The sequence below is a fragment of the Chamaea fasciata genome, unplaced genomic scaffold, assembly GCF_029207755.1.
Source record: "Chamaea fasciata isolate MVZ Bird 193981 ecotype frontalis unplaced genomic scaffold, bChaFas1.0.hap1 SCAF_4, whole genome shotgun sequence".
NCBI classification, from domain to species: Eukaryota; Metazoa; Chordata; class Aves; order Passeriformes; family Sylviidae; genus Chamaea; species Chamaea fasciata.
The window spans coordinates 2,714,839-2,732,528 of NW_027094089.1; the positions used below are offsets into that span (position 1 = coordinate 2,714,839).

Genomic DNA, 17,690 nt, shown 5'->3' on the forward strand with positions numbered 1-17,690 from the left:
CACTGCAGTACTGTTAAAACAACATCAATGAAGACATCAGACACAGACAGTTATACGTTTGAATTTTGTGAAAGAAAAAAATCAGCTCCTAGAAACTGAATATTAAGTAAACAGGCAAATTCTAACTTGTTTCTGCACTACGGCTTAAAATACATATAACAGATTTTTAACATGTTGAGCACATTGTTTCACACCTTTTTTTATTTTGAAGGATTTACAGATAATAAGGTAACCAAAAATGAGCTCAGGTTGCAATTAATTAAACAAAGTGGAGACAGAAAACAAACTCTTCTCACCCAGGTTATGCTCCTCTTTTTTTCTCTTTTCCCATTTTGAGCTGTCCACATAGGCTGAAGAAAGAAGAGATCTTCGACCTGATGAAGAGAGAAATCTCTATGTAAGCTGGGCTGCTTGCACAGCTCTAAACAAACATTTTATTAGGTACTGCATTTTTCTGTCATATTTACCAAGTGGGATGCATTAAACTGTCTTTATGCCAGTAGCTACTAATGTGAAAATTCAAATTCTTTGTATGTGGATCAGCTATTACACTGTAATACTTAAAACTGAAAAGCTTTTCAGTTTCATGTTTCAGCATGAATCGCGCATCTCCATCCCAACCTCCGTATTTAAGAAAATAGCAAATTTGTAAAGGTAGAAAAAACCCTCAACAATGAAAGCAACTTCTCTGTGCACACAAACCCTTTTCATCAAATGTTAGCCATTAGCTAAATGCAGGACAAAAACATAAGCAAAAAAAATCCCAGCTACACACAAACAGGCTCTTCTGTTGTTGCCGAATGGTTATTATTTCCACCTATAAAGGCATGCCTCACTGAAAATACTTTCATTTTTATAATCTCCAGTCTCACATCTCCTACGAACTGCAGACTCACTGAAATATTTTTGAAAGCTTTTTCCAAACATTCTTTGTACCACCAAAACTGCTCAAGATGCTGTGCTAGCTTTTGAAACAAAACAGAAAATTCTTCAGCTGGAAGAACTTGTGTATCAGTTACAGATGATGAGGTCTTGAAAATGCAGGAGGAACACCTGGATAAAATTTGTTGAAAGACGATATAGAAATATATACAGAAGGTTGTAGGAATTAACGTTATGAAGTAAGAATATTTTAAAAATAGACTCTACAATGCTACACAGAAGTCTCAGCAACTACTTCAAAGCCTTCATCTAAATATCTACCTGCTAGCACTAAAAGTTTCATTTTGGTTGCGAAACAATCTTCCCTTCTTAGGACCTTTCTGACAGGCAATTATACCCACACATCCACCCGGAACACCACAGGAAACTATCGTCAGAAAGATTCAGGACACAGAATTCTGCAGTCGGACTTCAAAAATACGTACAACACTTTACCAAACAGTAGATAAAGAATAATAATTTTTTTAAAAAAAAGGTATTTCTGGTGGCCGACAGCGTTTCCTTTAGCAGTCTTTTTCGTTATGTTGATAAAAGAGGCACACTAAACACTCGGGGGGGCCCGGGGGGGGGCGGGCTGGTGTAGCGGGTTTCGGGTCTTTTATTGCCGGGTTTTTTTCCTTCAGCATAAACAAAAAGTCATTCATTCATTCATTCATTCATTCATTTGCAGCTAAGGAGGCCGCTAGCAAGCACGAGGCTTTCTTTCCGGGGCTATTTTGGGCAGCACACACACACAGGCCCCGGTGTGCGAGCGCCGCGCTGAGGGGCCGGGCCCGGAGCCAGGGCGGCACGGCCGCAGCTCCCGGGAAACAGCGCAGAGAAACGCGGGCTGGCCCAGGGCGGAACGGGCAGCAGCCACCACACTGTTACTGGGCTCAGTTCTTCCCGAAGGTCACACCTTTGGCTCTTCCAAAACACCGGCCTCGGTGGCGCCGCTGTCACCGCCGGTAGCAGTTCTGCGGAACACGCGCGGGCTTGGCGGCCTCCGGCACAATTCCGCGTGGCTTTCCCTAACCCAAAGAGGCAGCTCCTCCTATCATGTCCTATGAAATCGGCACGGGGGAATTACCTATTAAAAAAAACCACCAAACTGCGAACAGTCCCCTGCACTACACACTAGCCATTCAGCGCCTTCCGAGCTATACATCTGAGCTATAATCATATCCGAGCTATAATTCCACACACGCACACAGAGGGAGGAGGGAAAGGTGAGAGAGGTCCCTACGCAGCGCCCCGTCCCTGCTCACGCTCCCCCGACGACCAGCGCCGCCCCCCGCCCCGCCAGCAGCGCACCGACCTGGGGCCGCGCCGAGGGCGCTCCCGCCGCAGAGCACGGCCCGCCGCAGCACGGGGGCGGCCATGGCGCCGAGGCCGGAGGAGGCGGGCGGAGGCTGCGGGCGCCCCGCCCCGCGGGCCCGGCCGTGAGATGGCGGCGCTGCTGGTGGGCGGCTCCGGGCGGGCCGTGCGGGAGGCGGCGCGGCGCTCGGCGGTCCGCCCGCCCGCCCCGGGCGGCTGGGGCTGCGCGACCGCAGGTACCGCGGGTTGTGAGGCGGGGGTGGGCGCCGGGATGGCCGGCCGGGGCGCGGGGCTGCCCGTGGGCTGGGGAGCTACCGGGGTACTACAGCTCCCGGCAGGCCCCGCCGCCGCTGCCAGCTGTGTGCCTGACGGGAGCTGTAGTTCCTGCGCGGATGCCCCTCTCGGTTTGCGCTGCCGTGCACAGGCCGAGCTGGTGCGGCAGAGTTTCGCCGCGGGCAGAGTCGGCGTCACAGATTCGGTGAAGCGATCACACAATGGCCTGGGTTGGAAGGGACTTTAACTTTCATTCACTGCGAGCCCCGTGCCATGGGGACGCCTTTCACTAGACCACATTGCTCAGAGCCCCGTCCAGCCTGGCCCTCCGCATGTCCAGGAATGCTAGATCCACAGCTCCTCTGAGCAGCTTGTTCCACTGTCTCACCGCCCTCCCAGTAAAGAATTTCTTCCTCGTATCTTGCCTAAACCTATCCTTTGACTCTAGTCGAAGGCGATTCCCACGTGTCCTGACACTACATGCCCTTGTGCATGTTCCATTACAGCTGTCTGGTAGGCCCCACTGAAAGGTTGCAATAAGATCCCACTGACCCCAGAGCTGTGCTGACCCCAGAGGTCAGTGTTAATCAGCATATCCCCTGCTTGCTGCTGTCAGGATATGACATTTTTAAAAAGACCGACCAAACAAATAAACACGCAGCTTCATAAATGTGTATTTATTCTGGGAGGATGGCAGCTTTATCCAGACCCTGGGATTCAGAGATAAGGAAAAAGGGGCGCCTGGAAAAGAGGTATGTGGCAGAGGGCTCCCCAGCCTAGTCCCTGGCTGGGCTCCTGGCCTGCTGTGCCAGCAGTGCTGAAAGTTTTGCTCAGGTAGCATCTCTATGATGCCCCTCAGAGAGTGGAGACCCCCCTCTCTGTGTGGTGCTCTGGCCATCCCCTTCAGGGGCTGGACATACAGAGGATTGCAGTGTGCCTGATGCTAAACAGGTTGGTTGGTTGAGTTCTCTGGGATAGCCTGCACCACCTGCACATGCCAGCTCTCATATCCATCTCTCTCCTTTTTCCTTGGTGACACTCTAAGGTATGAGTCTAAGGAAGCAGTACAATTCAGCAAATTGAATTAAAGAAAGATAAAATGTTGCTGCCCTACTCTTCTCTGTTGACACTGGGTGTCCCATCCCAGGCACCAGCATGATTTCTGCACCAGCTTTGGAAGGCCCCATGACAAGGATGGTCTTTCACTGCCAGACCAGCAGAGGTCTGTGGGTGGGAAATGGCAGTGTAATACAGGTCAATTTCATGCTGAATAAAATGTATTTGTTTACCCATTGGAACTGTTTCAATTAAATTTAATGGATAAATGTGCCATTTAATGGATTTTTTTTCTTCCGGTTTTATGAAGCGTGTCATTATCATGCTTCACTTGCCTAGAAAACAAGTGGTTTTATTTACATGGCCAGTTACATTTTCCTAGGTGTATGCAGGGTGAGAATAAACGATCTAGCTCAGTACAATCCTTGTTCTTGTCCTTCCACATTTCGAGTAATCCTTTGGAAGCCGAACCCCTAAAATATTAGATTGTAACAATGTAAGCTGTTATTGTTACTCTCTGTTACAAAGTCACTGGTTGCGAATAAAAATCCTCTGGACACCTGTTTTTGTGACAGCAAAATCTTGTCGATAGCTTTTGCATGATGCTTGTTTTAAAGCAGCTTGCAACACAGTACAGTTCAAGTCAGCACCCAGAGTTAATTTTGACATTCTAGACTTGGTGACTCTCTTAACTCTGATGTCTGCAGAACATTATTAGATGTCCCAAGGGTTACTGCAATCCAAATAACACACTTCTTGTGTTTTTATAAGTTAAAAAATAAGCTTTTTTGTCTTCCTGCTGCATTTGGAGCTTCCAGAATGATTCATTTCATAATAGCAAGGACAGCACTTGTGGGGGAAGCAAGTTGTGCTACTAGTGAGTTGTGGAAAACAAAGGAAAACAAGACAAATCCTTAGAAAGTTGTAAAGGAGGGGCAGGAATTTCGTGCAGAATCTTCTTGTACCTCGGTTTAGTGGAGAGGAATGAAGCCTTTAGTTTTTCTTTTGTATATCCAATAACTAGATACTTCTTCATCCTTGTACACATAAGCTCTGGAAAGCTGTGACATACTATTTGGGTTCTTTTGTCAGTGATGTGAGTAACTGCAGTTTTTGCAATCTGTTTTTTAGTGTCGTATCCCAATGGTCTGGCATCACACTGTTGTCAGGGATTCTTACATGCCAGATTCTGTACAGTTAAATCATACAATACAGCATATAACTCAACCTTCCTCTTTTTTTCTTATGTCAGGGAAGCGGTATCTGCTAACAGAAGAAGATATAAAGTTACAGGAATTTCAGCAGATGAAAGTGGCAATTAGAAATGAGCTTCATGGCACCAAAGGTATGCATACCATTTATTTCATAAGTCACCACTTTAGCATGAGTTTTAGGAAACAAACAGTCAAAGTCATATCAATATGATACCAATTGACCTTATTTAAAGAAACAAATTATGTCTTTCTCTTGCACATATTTTGTACTTAACATTATTGGAAGATCTGAGGATTTGTAGAATGAAATGTAGTATTAGTTATGTTGTGTTGAGAATATGTGTTGAGAAGCTTTCGTGTATAAAAGGTATTTACATAAATGACTGAAACGTTTGTCCCCTCACTTTTCCAACTTTGTTGGACAGTATAATACAAAAAAACTGTTTCTACAAATCTTTCTTCAAGTATAATATCATCCCAGAAAGTTAATACAAAGCTGCATAGTTGCCTTACTATCCAGAAAAAGGCTTTCACAGTAATTTTTTTTAAAATTTGTTCCCTGAATTTTGTTAGCATATTTTTTAGATATTTTTGCCCAAGATGATTTCTCAGTTGTACACTCCATTCCAAATGATAGATGCTACTCAGAATATGAAAAACAAATTAATGTTTTCCAAATTAATGTAGGACCAGGATCAGTGGATTTTTTCTGATTTTGTCATGCTATTTAAAATATATACAAATTCCTTTCTTTAAGAAATATAAATGTAAATATAAAGCTGCCCTTATTATTTAAGCAAAGCAAGGTAAAACTCCTAGTTTATCATTCATGGGTATGCTAGTGATACAATTTGACAACTGTTCCAAAGGTTGTAGTTAAATTTAAGGCAAGAAGGGAAAAATAATCAGATCTAGTTTTGTAGAAAACACTCTGCTGGGACAGAGAGGGAAGTAAAATCATCCTGATGTTTTTTCTATATTAAGTAGAATTTAAGTTGTGCGGTTGTAAGTCATAATATTGTTATATTTTGTTGGGATAATGATATACTCGTAGTTTATTCATCCTGAACTTGAGAAATGTTGAATTTAGTGCTGTGGGCCAGTCATTCCTACTAAAGCAAGTTAGTAGAAGCCAAATATTTTGCTTTATAGATCACAGTTGACTTGATGGTTTTGTGCAAACTGTATCCTTTGAAAACTAGTGAAAACATTGTTCCAAGCACCTATTTGTCTGCATATATGCACAGCTTCTGGATTGAGTGTTTAATGTTATACTTGAAAGATGAAAAGAAGTAATTATGGCTAGTAATAAACTTCATTTAGAAAGTTTAGGGAAAAGCAGTAGTAAGTGCTTTTATATAATAATATAATATATAGAATAATATAGAATAATAGAATAGAATAATAGAATATAAAATAGCTATTAATTATTGTTGTTATAAGGCAAGTATTAACTATAATTATTTTACAGTAGTTACAATAGTTATGCTATTAGCTACAGTAGTTATACAGTTAGCTAGAATAATGTAAATACAGGTCAGATCCCAAATATTTGTGAAATTTCTGCACACCTTTGAACACATCACAGCCATTAAATATGCATGCTTGTATATATGCATTTGTTTAGCTTCACAGACTTCAATTCTGCACCTCAGCCTTGAGTAAGGACTTGTATTTCCATGTTGCAACAGATTTATATTATATAACTATATATATTGTTCTCTGGGTTGCCTACTTTGCACCTCTTGTGCTGGCTACTAGCTTGGGAAGAGCAGTGACCCAGCAACTGCTACAAAAAAGTTAATTTATTTTTTTATTTGCCCAAGATGTTGACAGCACCATGAGAGGAATGGAGCTGCACATGGTATATGTGATTTTAACCTTGTGCATATCTGAGTCACAGACTTGAAATTGCCAACTGAAGGACTTGTCTTTGTGCTTGCTTTGTCATAGGAAAATGTACTGGGTAGAGAACCCTCTCTTTTAGAGCAGAAGGGTAGCAACTCCAAGTTTATGGCTATTGAAAGAAATGGATAGATTATGTATGAAAGTCTTTGTGTGTTCATCAACTGTGAAGAAATTTAAGTCCTCTGTATGAACAGTGTTGAGTAGAAGTTCTTATGGTCGTTTGAATGCTGAGTGAGAATGGTTTTGTGTGCTTGCTTGCTTTTTAGAAAAAGAACATCAAATGTCACAAAACTTTGTTCTCTGTTAAAACTTTTGCATTACCTGATATGTTCGCTAACATATATAGTGAAATTAAGTTCACAGTAAGCATCTCCTTGGTTTTCTAAGTCTGACATGACTTCATGGAGACACATTGGCATGCTTGTCTGTTAGAAGTTTTATCCAGTTTTCTTGGTGAAAAAACCCAAGAGTTCTGCTTCATTGAGTCTCCATGTTTCAGGTACCAGGTATGTAACTGAGGTAATGGAATTGCCTACAGACTGCTGCTGTATGTGTTTCGTTTTCAGATCAATATTTTAAAAATATTAAGGAAAAACTAAGGAAAAACGGAATAATTTTCAGAAATGAATTAAAAAATTTGCTGCATTTATGTCAGACTTCATCTGATGTGGAACTAGCCAGAGAAGTGATTTACAGGTATTTTTAACAATCCAGGTAACAGTCTTTTCTGTCTTTATCTTTTTGCCTTTATTAGATCATCCCAGGTTATATCTGCAGTTGAAATCTTGCCCTAATTCAGTTGCAATGTGCATAGTTAATCCCTTCATTTAAGGCTGTATTTTTATTTAGATACTTTGGATCTTCTAACCTTTTAGAGACTCTCAGGTTAAAGAAGAGTTAAGCCATGGGAGCAAAATGGTGTCCTATGGTATGGTGAACCAGACAGAAAAATTATTCCACAGCTGAGAGGCAGAAGTGTTCTGGGACATTCCAGCCAAGACATGCCTGGTTATAAACTGGCCTGCAAATAGTAGTCAATAGCAGGAGGTTTTGTGAATGGAAGCTTTCCCAGTAAATATGATATAGGGACTATACAGAAAAAAGTGAAATGCTTTTTCTTTTTGTTGAGGTGTTTTAGCAGGTACTGCTGCTAAAATAGACTGCTGCAACTTCATTTGTTGTTGTTCCATGAATAGAAGCTAAAGTAGTTCAGAATTTTCAAGGCAAAGACCTGTTCTATTATTTATCCAATGAAGGTTACTTTATTGGTAATAAAAGAGGTTATTTGTTACCAGTTAATTTAATTGTTTGATCTAAACAATAATTTTCCTCAAAATTGATTTCCTGTTATTTATATATCTTTGGCTGGTGCAGCTAGGAAAGTGTGCCTCTGTCATTGCACCTACAGATCTTGCTGTCTATTTAAAGCTGTTCTCCCTTGGCAAGTTCCATGCCTTATGTGATTAATTTTTTAATCTTTGCCATAGGTACCATGAGCAGAATGGAATCAGAGCTTTACATAATTTTAAATTTGGGCCACTTTTTATGAGGCTGTGTTATGAGCTAGACCTTGAAAGACCAGCAGTAGAACTTATCAAGGATCAGGTAATTCCCCTATATAGATATATATTAAAAATATTGTTCTTACTTTTAGTCAAATATGAGTGATGGTATGCTACACATGAGCCTTGCATGAGCTGATAGACTTGAAGATGTGTTGCAGTAACAAGGATGTCTATGACATTGATGCAGATGTGCAGATTACATGTGTTTTGTTTTAACACAGTAATTAAGAAGAAATTGAATGTTAGTTTGATTGGTAACTTTATTTTATTTTAGTGAGCTTTTGACCATAAAAAGTCACTGGTATTTAAGATGTCATTTGACAGTGAGACAGACAGTCAGGGAACCCAGAGAGTTAATGCTGAACTTGTAAATATGTGACTTTTTCCAGTAGGAAGACCTGCTAAATACTGTGCACAGTAAGACTCTTCACTGTCCTGACTTTTTTTATGCTTGCTCTATTTCCTCTCCAGAATTTGCATGGTTTTTTCTCAGACAGTACATCATTCCATATTTTGATGACTATGTTGTTTAAAAAGGGCCATTTTGAAAGTAAGTACTGTATTTGCTAAGGCAAATTAATTTTGGGGAGGATGCTTCTCACTGTAAGTGGGATGTGGGAGTGTGTGTATATATATATATATATTTTTGGTGATTAGCTATGGTTTTAGATGGCCAAAGATCATGTAAATAACTGTAAATGTGAATGAGTTGCACTGTAGTGTGTAATAAAAATGGAGGGGTCTATTTGTTTCATACTTCCCACAGAATTCTTACCATTCAAGTTCCACAAAACTGTTGTTCTCCAAGAGAGCTTTTTCTCCACTCCCTCTTCATTAAAGTGTTACTTTTATTTGCTTCATAATTTCCTGTAGCATTTTTTCTTCTCTATTCAAAATCTGGTTTATGTGAGCTTTGGAATGTTATTTTCCTCAACAATTTTTTTCTTCATTCTTCATTTGTGTCAGAGTACCTTTTTTCCAAAACCAGACTATATTCTCTTCTTGGTTTATCTTACTTGTGTCCTTACACAGAGTGGCTACTGCAATGCAGGAGTCCAGTGCTTCAAATCAGTTTTGTCCTTTGTGATGACAAGGAGAAATCATCTGACCTAACTTAAAAGACTTTCCATGAGAAAATCTTAAAGCTTTTCAAGAAAATCCTTTTATTTGGTATTTGTTGAACACATTATGGCTGGTCTCTTAACATCTAGCAAATTTAAGTCCAGCAGTTGTCCTAAAAGTTGAGACTGAGTCACTGTAAAAGAAACCTAGATCAGCCCCTAAATGCAGCACTGTGGAATGGACCATGTGAGTTAATGAGGAGATGCTGTGTAGTTTGCCTACAGTGGTGGAAGCTTTCTGGCCAGTTAGGAACAATGAGGGTGGCTTTGTCAAGTATATCGAATTTAGTTTTATATTTTCATATAAAAATAATAGACCAATAAGGCCATGTGCTAGTGTAAACTGAAAACCTCCTTGCTTAGTTGAAAGAGATCCAAATGACCCTGCATTAAACTTTTTTAATTTTTCAAATAACAGATTTCTGTTTACATGCATATTTTAAAATAAACTGATTGAATTCATTCCTTATTGAATTGTTTCTTCTTTTCATTTATGAGAGGTACAGCCTTAAATTTATGAAGTGAGTAACACTCATATGTTTTTGATAGGTGCCTTGGAGGTTCTGGTAGAAATGAAAAAACAAGGGATACCTTTCAACAAAGAAACCTATCTACTTGCAGTTGCAATATGCTATAAACTGGTAAGTGTTATGAATGAAAAAGTGTTTGAAATGCCTTCTCTATCTCTTCCTTTTTTTGGATTTTAAATTTTGGATTTTGTTTGGGCTTCCGTATTTTCCCCGTCGTGATTTTGTATCTAGTGCAAGTACTTTAAACATATCTTAAGTCTTAAGGTGCTTCATCGTACATCTTTTCCCATACAAATTAATGTCACAAAGGAAATCTCTAAAAAGTTGCATGGACATGAGCGTTAAGGAACAAATTTAGTACAGCCATTGATTACCTTGGAGTATTCTTTCTCTGTGATGTTTGCGTCTCTTCAGACGATACTCTGCTTCAGCCTCAGTGTTGGTTTTACAGTCTCATTTCCTTAAGGCATGTACATGATATGTTCTGTTTGCCAGACATCCCCCATCCATTTCTCCCATCCCTCTACAAGCAGTCTTGAACCATTGCTGCAGTTGAACACAAATTTGACAAGGAGTAGAGTTATAATCTGTTCCCTAGCTCCTGATGAAAATGGACAACTGAAAGGAGAAAAGAAACATAAATGCCTTTAGATAAACAGGCAGCTCACCTGTATGTTTACCTGTATGTTTAGCTTAAAGTAAAAGAGCATGAGCATGATAAGAAACTAGAATACATCAGTTCTATGGATGTTTCCTTAGAACTGTTTCCCTTTCATAGCAAAGGGAGATCCCAGAACTTTTTTATTTAATGTTCCTCTCCATATTTGAGTCAGTTCTGCAGTTTGAAATTTTAATGTGAACCTTTCCCAAACTCATTTGAAAACTCTTCTTCTATTTCCTCATCTTTTATAAAGACACCAGCTGGGGGGGAAAAAAAAAAAATTATACCACTAGACTAAACTTCCTCAGGTTTCTCAGTTAACTATACAGTGAAACTGAGTGTATATGTGATAAACAGGAGTTAGCCTAAAATGGTACCTCAGCAGTAGTTTATGTGGTTTTCTGGAATTCTCAGTTCTAATTAATTAAGCTGTCTTTAGGTCTGCTTTAGGTAGCTTCTTTCCTAAAATCTTTACAAGTTTTTTAACACGGCCTGCAGTTGAAACACCAAGGTCCAAGGCATGTGCAGTACAAATAGGTTCCCTACTTCTGGCCCTACATATGTTTTCAATAAAGAATCCAAACCATTATTACTATTGATAAAAAGAGAGGGGGAGATGATTCTACACTATCACCTGGTTAGGTTGAATAATCACAGTAAAATTGTGGGGCTTTTTCACTAAGATAAAATACTATCAGTGGGGGGATAAGCTGTAGTAACCCTTTTTGCACTAAAGAGGATTAGGTGAAGCTCTTTTAAAAGCTTAATCTGTTGACTCATCTCTTAGGAGGAGGAGGAAAAAACATGAAGCTCAAACTTGCTTTTTCTCATGATGCAAGATAAGACATGTCAGAAAAAATCTTGAAGTATCTTCAAGATGCAGTACTCAAATAGGAATAACAGTACTGGTAACATTAAAAGCTTTGCTGGATTTTTACCATTCTTGGTTTCTTTTGAATAACCTTGCCAGAGACCATACAGAAAAATTTACAAATCTTAAAGCTCAGATTATTTCCACTGGATAAACAAAGGAATTAATGTTTAATCTTTGCACAGAGGTATTTTTGAGGTCAACTCTAAAACACTTCTGGAATGGTTTAAGTCACTGTAATGCAGTGCCATACTCTGAGGTAACAGATGGTTTTTCTTTTAGTGCAGGAAAGAGCTGTAGGCCTTTTGATATAACAAAGTGTTTATGTAATAATAATCAATCTTCTGGTGGTCAAAGTGTTTCTAAATTTTCAAGGAACATATTTTAAACCATATTTTGCATGAATGACACTTTGAATACTAGGAACAGAAATCAGCACCAAATCTGAGGACTCTTATCCATATTGGTGGTACCAATTGTTACAAAACCTTCCTGTTGCCAGCTTTTAGTTTTGACAGATACTATTTTATTTGGGGTCCAGTCGGTTCCACTAGCAACTTTCAGTGTTAGCAGCACTGGTTTGGAGAGTTGATAGTTTGAGAGGTAGCACACAGCTAAACTCATTGCCTTTTACTATTGCCTGTTGAAAATTCCCAACAATAATATAAGCCTTCTGTGTTGGAAAAAGGCAAATGTCTAAGCTGTAATATTAGAATATACACATTGAAAACATTTCCCAAGAATTAATCCTTAAGAGAGGTTAAAAATGGCTGAATTTTCAATTCGCATTTACACAGATTTCTTTAGTGGAATGGTACTTAATAGTTCAAAGCTTAGAAAATTTTGATTTTCAGTAACTATCTAATGTATCTTTTAGAATAAAGTAACAACAAAAGTTAATCTTCCTTCCTGATTTAGAAATTATTTGAAAGTGGAAATGGAAATGTCTATTTGTTTAGTGTACTGCTGTGGCTGTTTCATCTGTTGCAGAAGCCCAAGTGTAGTTACAACAAGGTGTAGTTGTTAAAATAATAGTTAAATAAGTTATTTATATATATAAAAGTATATAATACTATATATGTGTGTATATATATATATATATTTATATAATGATATAATGTTAAATTAGTCTTTTTTACTCTCCTGTGATCTCTGTCACTTCAAATAATCATGTTTTGCTGTTGTGTTTCTCAAAAAGTGCTGCTTGCTTGTGTTCAGATACATGTTGCCTTTGTCACTGTACAGTATGTTGACTTCTGAATACCTCCTAAATATGATTGCAGGTGCTTATAGTCCTTTCAGGTAACCAGAATAACAAGCACAACTTCCTCTGTTATTTCTGTGCAGGGCAATCCAGAGTCTTCCAAAATCTCTGCGAGGCTGCTTGAAGAGGCACAGCTGAAAGGGGACACGTTACCACTGCGAGCATACTGCTTTGCAATGGCCACTGCTCTCAAGCAGGTACAGACTCTTTGTTTCTGGTTGTGCCTGGGTCTGTGTAGGGAGAGAGATACTCTCTAGTTTTGTTTTAGATGGATGTGAAAGGAAACTATCATCGAGATGGAGAAAGCATAACTATGTAAAAGTTTCAAGTATTGGAATTTTAGGCTACTGAAATGGTAGCATTGTAAACAGCACTCACACAAATTGAATATGGACATTTCTAAATCTAAATATATGTCTTGAGTCTAATGCACAAGTATTTTGTGACAGTACCATCTAGGATATTAAAAAATTATAGAATTAGGCCAACAGGTTGGGTGTCACCATGGATCTAGTCCTGCGGATACTGCTGTTACTAGTGGTAATTTCCTTTAAATAGAGTTTAAATGATAATTTAAAGTATTTGCACAATCATCTCTTTTAAATGTTTGTCTTGGGAGGCAGACTCAAAGGCTTTGATGTGTTTTTCCCTACTGCCAGGGAGGTGGACCTTCTCCATAACATGCTGGTGCACGGGGAGGTTTTGCTATACCTCATATGCCGAAGTACTGATATGAAGAGGCTCTAAGGCAGCACAGGCTGAAAAATGGAGCAGGAGAATAACTGTTAGGAAATTCTAAAGTTTGGAATAAAGTTCGGATTTCCTCTGCCATTAATTTGTGTAAACAGGTTGGGTATGTCCTGAACCTTCTCTGTTCCACGTTAAAACAGAGGTCATGGACGCTGGAAGTGCTATAAATTTGGTCTTACTCACAAATTTGAATTAATAGAATAGAATTGTTAAATGTTTCTATGCACTCTGGGGTCTTTTTTCCTTTGTCTCTGTGAATGCAGACACTGAAAAATAGCATCATTGGAATAAATTTATTCATGTGTACAATGACATGATAAAATTCTTGTTTTGCAAATGGAATAGTGCTCCACATTACATTTAATTGTTCCTTAAGCTGAATGAATTTTGACAGCGCTTCTTGCTGTAAGTAAGATGTTTCTTGATCCCAAGTAGCGTTGCTTGGTCTAGTAAATGTCAGTGTAACATTTACTGTCTATACAAATCAATTGATGACACAGATACAGTGCTGTAAGTGTGTATGTCCAAAAGGTTAGAAGGACTGGGCAGGATAAACATACAGAATAACATATGCTGCACTTCATTACTCTGACATGTGTTGAACTGAGCATATGTGTAAACCTTCCATCTTCTAGGTGATCTCATGCTTAATGGTGGTTACATGTGACAGGTACACACAGAGTGATAAAGAGCCAGATGACATGGGAACTCCAGCATGGGTTAATCCCTTTGCAAGCTGGGTGCTGTTTTGTGTCTATGGGTTTTGGTAAAGGGGTTCTAGATGCTGCTTTGTGATTTATTGAAAAGTTGTGAAGGACTGTTGTTTTTATTTTGTTGAGCAAGTTTTTGACACACATCTATGACTATTTTTTATTGTTTATGATTCCTTCCCAGAACGATGTAGCACAAGCCAAATTTTATTGTTCCCAGATAATGAGAACAGAGAACAAACTATACAATAATCTTAAAGTAAGTATGCTTGTCTTGTATTAAAATCTTGCAGAGTATGCTACACTGGCCAATAAACTCCCAAGTGCAAAGTAACAGAGGACCAGCCTCTTACTAGCACAGGCCTGTGTTGGTGGTGTTGCTGAGCTTGTTGTGAGCCAACAGACAATTTCTGTCAGTTGGATGACTTACATTCTGAACTCAATCTCCACTCACTTTTTAAAATTACTTCCTACCATAGGTGGGAATGTAAATCCTACATCTGTGAGCATGGACGCATGAACAATTTCTGGTTATGATTTTTGTTTTCTAGCTCCAGAAGATTTAAAAACCTAGCTCTGAGTAAACACTCTGCCCGCTTCAGGCCTCCTTCAGCCCTATAAATCATATCCACATGTGTACACGCAACAATTTTTTTCTTTAGTTGAGCATGTGTATAATCTGAGAGAAAGTCTGCCTGTGCCATGTAAGTGACCTCTAAACCATGGTAAAAACTACTTTATTCAAGAGCAGGTAGTGCAACTCCATCAGAGGAGCTCTACCTCCAGCCTCACCCTTCATTTCAAGGTCCCAGCTGGTAAAAAAGCCCAAACATTTAAGGAAATGGATTATTCCATCTCTTTCTTTGCAATGGATAGATTTTTCTCAGTGCACCATCTGGTAATGTATTTTGCCCTGCTTTGCTTCATGTCTTCCTGGAACACTTTTGTAAAGATTCGCCTTCTTATGATATCTACTATTTGCTTGGTGTGTTCTTATTTTATTTTTAAGGTCCTTGTCCAGCTCAGATCTGGTTTGCTAAAAGAAGTAATAAATACATTAGAGGCAGCAGTGGAAGTAGATACTCCTCCCTTTGTGAAAAGAACAGAGTTTTCTGAGCAGGTGGTGAGTACACAGTGATGAGAGAATGTTCCTGGTACAGGGCTGAGCCATGGCAATGGTGGTTCACTGTTGGCATGCACCCCACACCCCCAGCCAGTGTTCCTCCTATACAAGGAAAGGGGTTTCAGTTCACCTCTAGACATTTTAGGAAGTTTACCTAGAACTTTCCATGTCCTTCTGACAGTAACTGGCTCAGTGCCGAGAGAAGCACCTCTTGGACCTTGTCACTGTTCTTCAAATCCTGTACCTCTCCCTATTGGCAGCAAGCCAAATTGTCCCTCCTAAAGCATTAAGTATTTAGGAAGGAGCATAAAGGAACTAAGGGGCTTTTTGGAGTGTTTCTAGCAGGGTGTCAGAGGTTTTCTCAGGCACCTCTGGTCGGCTTTTCTTTTGTTTTCTGTAACGTTTGTTATTTTTCATTTATTAAACCTTTTGCTTTACAAAACGGCTCTGAAGAGTGGTCTCACCAAGCTTATTTTAGGCTGATCTGCAAGGGCTGGACCCTCAGAGATAGACACATTTACACCTGGCTCATAACACTCTGGCCATGTGCTAAACTGTATCAGTTCACCTACACAGCTGCAGGTGCCTGAATTTGCCCTGCCGTGGTTGTTTGGATTCTGATGCATTACAATGCCAAAGCAGCTGGCTGGCTTCCTCTGCTCTTGGACAAAACACTTAGCTGTTCACTTAACTTTTATTGTGGATCTTGCTTCTAGAAGCTCATATTTCATCTGAATGTAGATGACACTTTCTCTAGTGGCATTAAATGATTTAATCCCTTGCCTCCTATGCTGTTTTCATTTCATATGAAATGAGAACAAAATTTCTGGTAACAGCAATGTTGTTAGGTTAGTAATATATGAAAGACCTGTGATGCCATACAGGGAAGTGTTACATGGGAAATACCAGCTTTTGCTATTTAACTATATTTTACTGTGAAAACTTTTTCTTAAAGTCTTGAACAATAAGAAGGCTTCCTTCAGAGCATATATGTAGCCCTTCTCAGTTTGTCAGCATTGCTGCTGATTTTCCTGAAGCTTATTTATTATATTCGTTTTGGACATGCCAGTAAAACTAGACATTTAAGACTGTGTTAGTAATTAAATACTTAGTCTTGCACTGCTGCCTGTTAAACAAAATTAATAACTAATATGCGAAATAATAAGTATTAGGAGAAGGGGAATGCCAGCCTTTCAAAACATAGCCCATATATATTAATTACTATATTGAAAAGAAATTCTTTAAGCAGCACTTCATTTAAAAAGTCATTGCAATAAATGTTGCATACATTAGTGTTGTATTTTGACTTTGTTTGGAAAATTTTTAGCTGCCGTAAGAAGCCTAAGCATTAATCCTAACTGTCCCCTTCCACAGAAGTTTATTGATAATAATATTTTTAAGGGATTTACTTAACACTTCAACTCATACTCTTGAGTATGGCAAACAGAACTTCTCAGTCTTCTGTAGTTTGAATTTTATGGATTTGTACTGTGCTGTGCATTTATGAAGATACATAATAATAATTAGAATTGTGCTGATCTGGAAAGTAGATTCCAGGAAGCAATTATGTTTCCTGGATTTAAATAGAAACTAATTGTGTTTGTCTGTACTAGGACTGAAAATAGGATTGTACAACCTCAAGGAAGTTTTAAATCTAATGAAGTCTCTTTAGTAGATAACCAGTGCTTTTCCACCATTTTGTGGTGATGCATATTGTACACTTCATAAAATCCTCATCTTATGAGTCATTGCCTTAGCTGCCTATCTTACACTGTGTCCTTTTTTTTTTTACTATAAGTTACTGCTTTTCTTCGGTGTGGTGGTAGAATGAGAACTCCACTTGCTGAACTGTAACAATATGACATTTTCTCTTCCTTAGCTGGCTACAGTCAAGGAAAAGATGGAAGAGAACCCTGACCTTTCTGTCAAATTAGGAAATATTTATACCAAACTACAAGCTTCAGGACGGATAACCATGTGCACACTGGAAGACATGCTTTTCCAGATTCCTAGTTCAAAGAAGATCACTGCAAAGCTTTTGAATCAGAAACAATTGGGCTATCGGGGTGCTAATCCACTTTGGTCAAATCTGTTGTTAAAATAGTTCAGTATTTGATGCCAAACTGAACTAACTGCTCATAGCATCTCTTATAATCCAAGTTCAAATAAAATGTCTTTCCCCTTTTTACACAGTGAGCGGTTTTAAGTTGTTTGTATAAAATTTCATTTTAAATACAGATCATGTAGCTTCTGTTTTTCAATTTTGATCCTAAAAACAAGCCGCAACAGTGGGTGTTTTTGTGTTGTTCAGAAATGGAAGTGATAGAAAGGTTTTCCCTTAGGCCCTTGTATCAGGATTTTCCTGTGCTAAATATTCTGGAAGTGAATGGATGGAACTGAGCAAAG

The 17,690-nt window shown here is 39.0% G+C and overlaps 2 protein-coding genes across 2 annotated transcripts in view; one reads left to right on the forward strand and one right to left on the reverse strand.

Moving 5' to 3' along the window:
- MRPS27 (mitochondrial ribosomal protein S27) overlaps positions 1–2,327 on the reverse strand; it is a 42,884-nt gene extending 40,557 nt beyond the window's left edge. Inside the window, exons 1-2 of the mRNA XM_066180722.1 lie at positions 2,240–2,327; positions 297–374 (exon numbers count right to left, since the gene is read on the reverse strand). Of these exons, the coding sequence (XP_066036819.1) occupies positions 297–374; positions 2,240–2,303 (142 nt within the window). The 5' untranslated portion in view covers positions 2,304–2,327. The remainder of the gene's footprint in view (positions 1–296; positions 375–2,239) is intronic.
- A 2-nt stretch (positions 2,328–2,329) lies between these two features.
- Positions 2,330–17,472, forward strand: PTCD2 (pentatricopeptide repeat domain 2). Its single transcript, XM_066180723.1, has 10 exons — positions 2,330–2,474; positions 4,820–4,912; positions 7,256–7,385; positions 8,177–8,294; positions 8,726–8,804; positions 9,925–10,016; positions 12,785–12,898; positions 14,346–14,420; positions 15,171–15,284; positions 17,164–17,472. Exons 1-10 carry the CDS (start codon positions 2,369–2,371, stop codon positions 17,386–17,388), a joined length of 1,146 nt encoding a protein of 381 aa, XP_066036820.1. The 5' UTR covers positions 2,330–2,368; the 3' UTR covers positions 17,389–17,472.
- Positions 17,473–17,690: the final 218 nt, after the last annotated feature.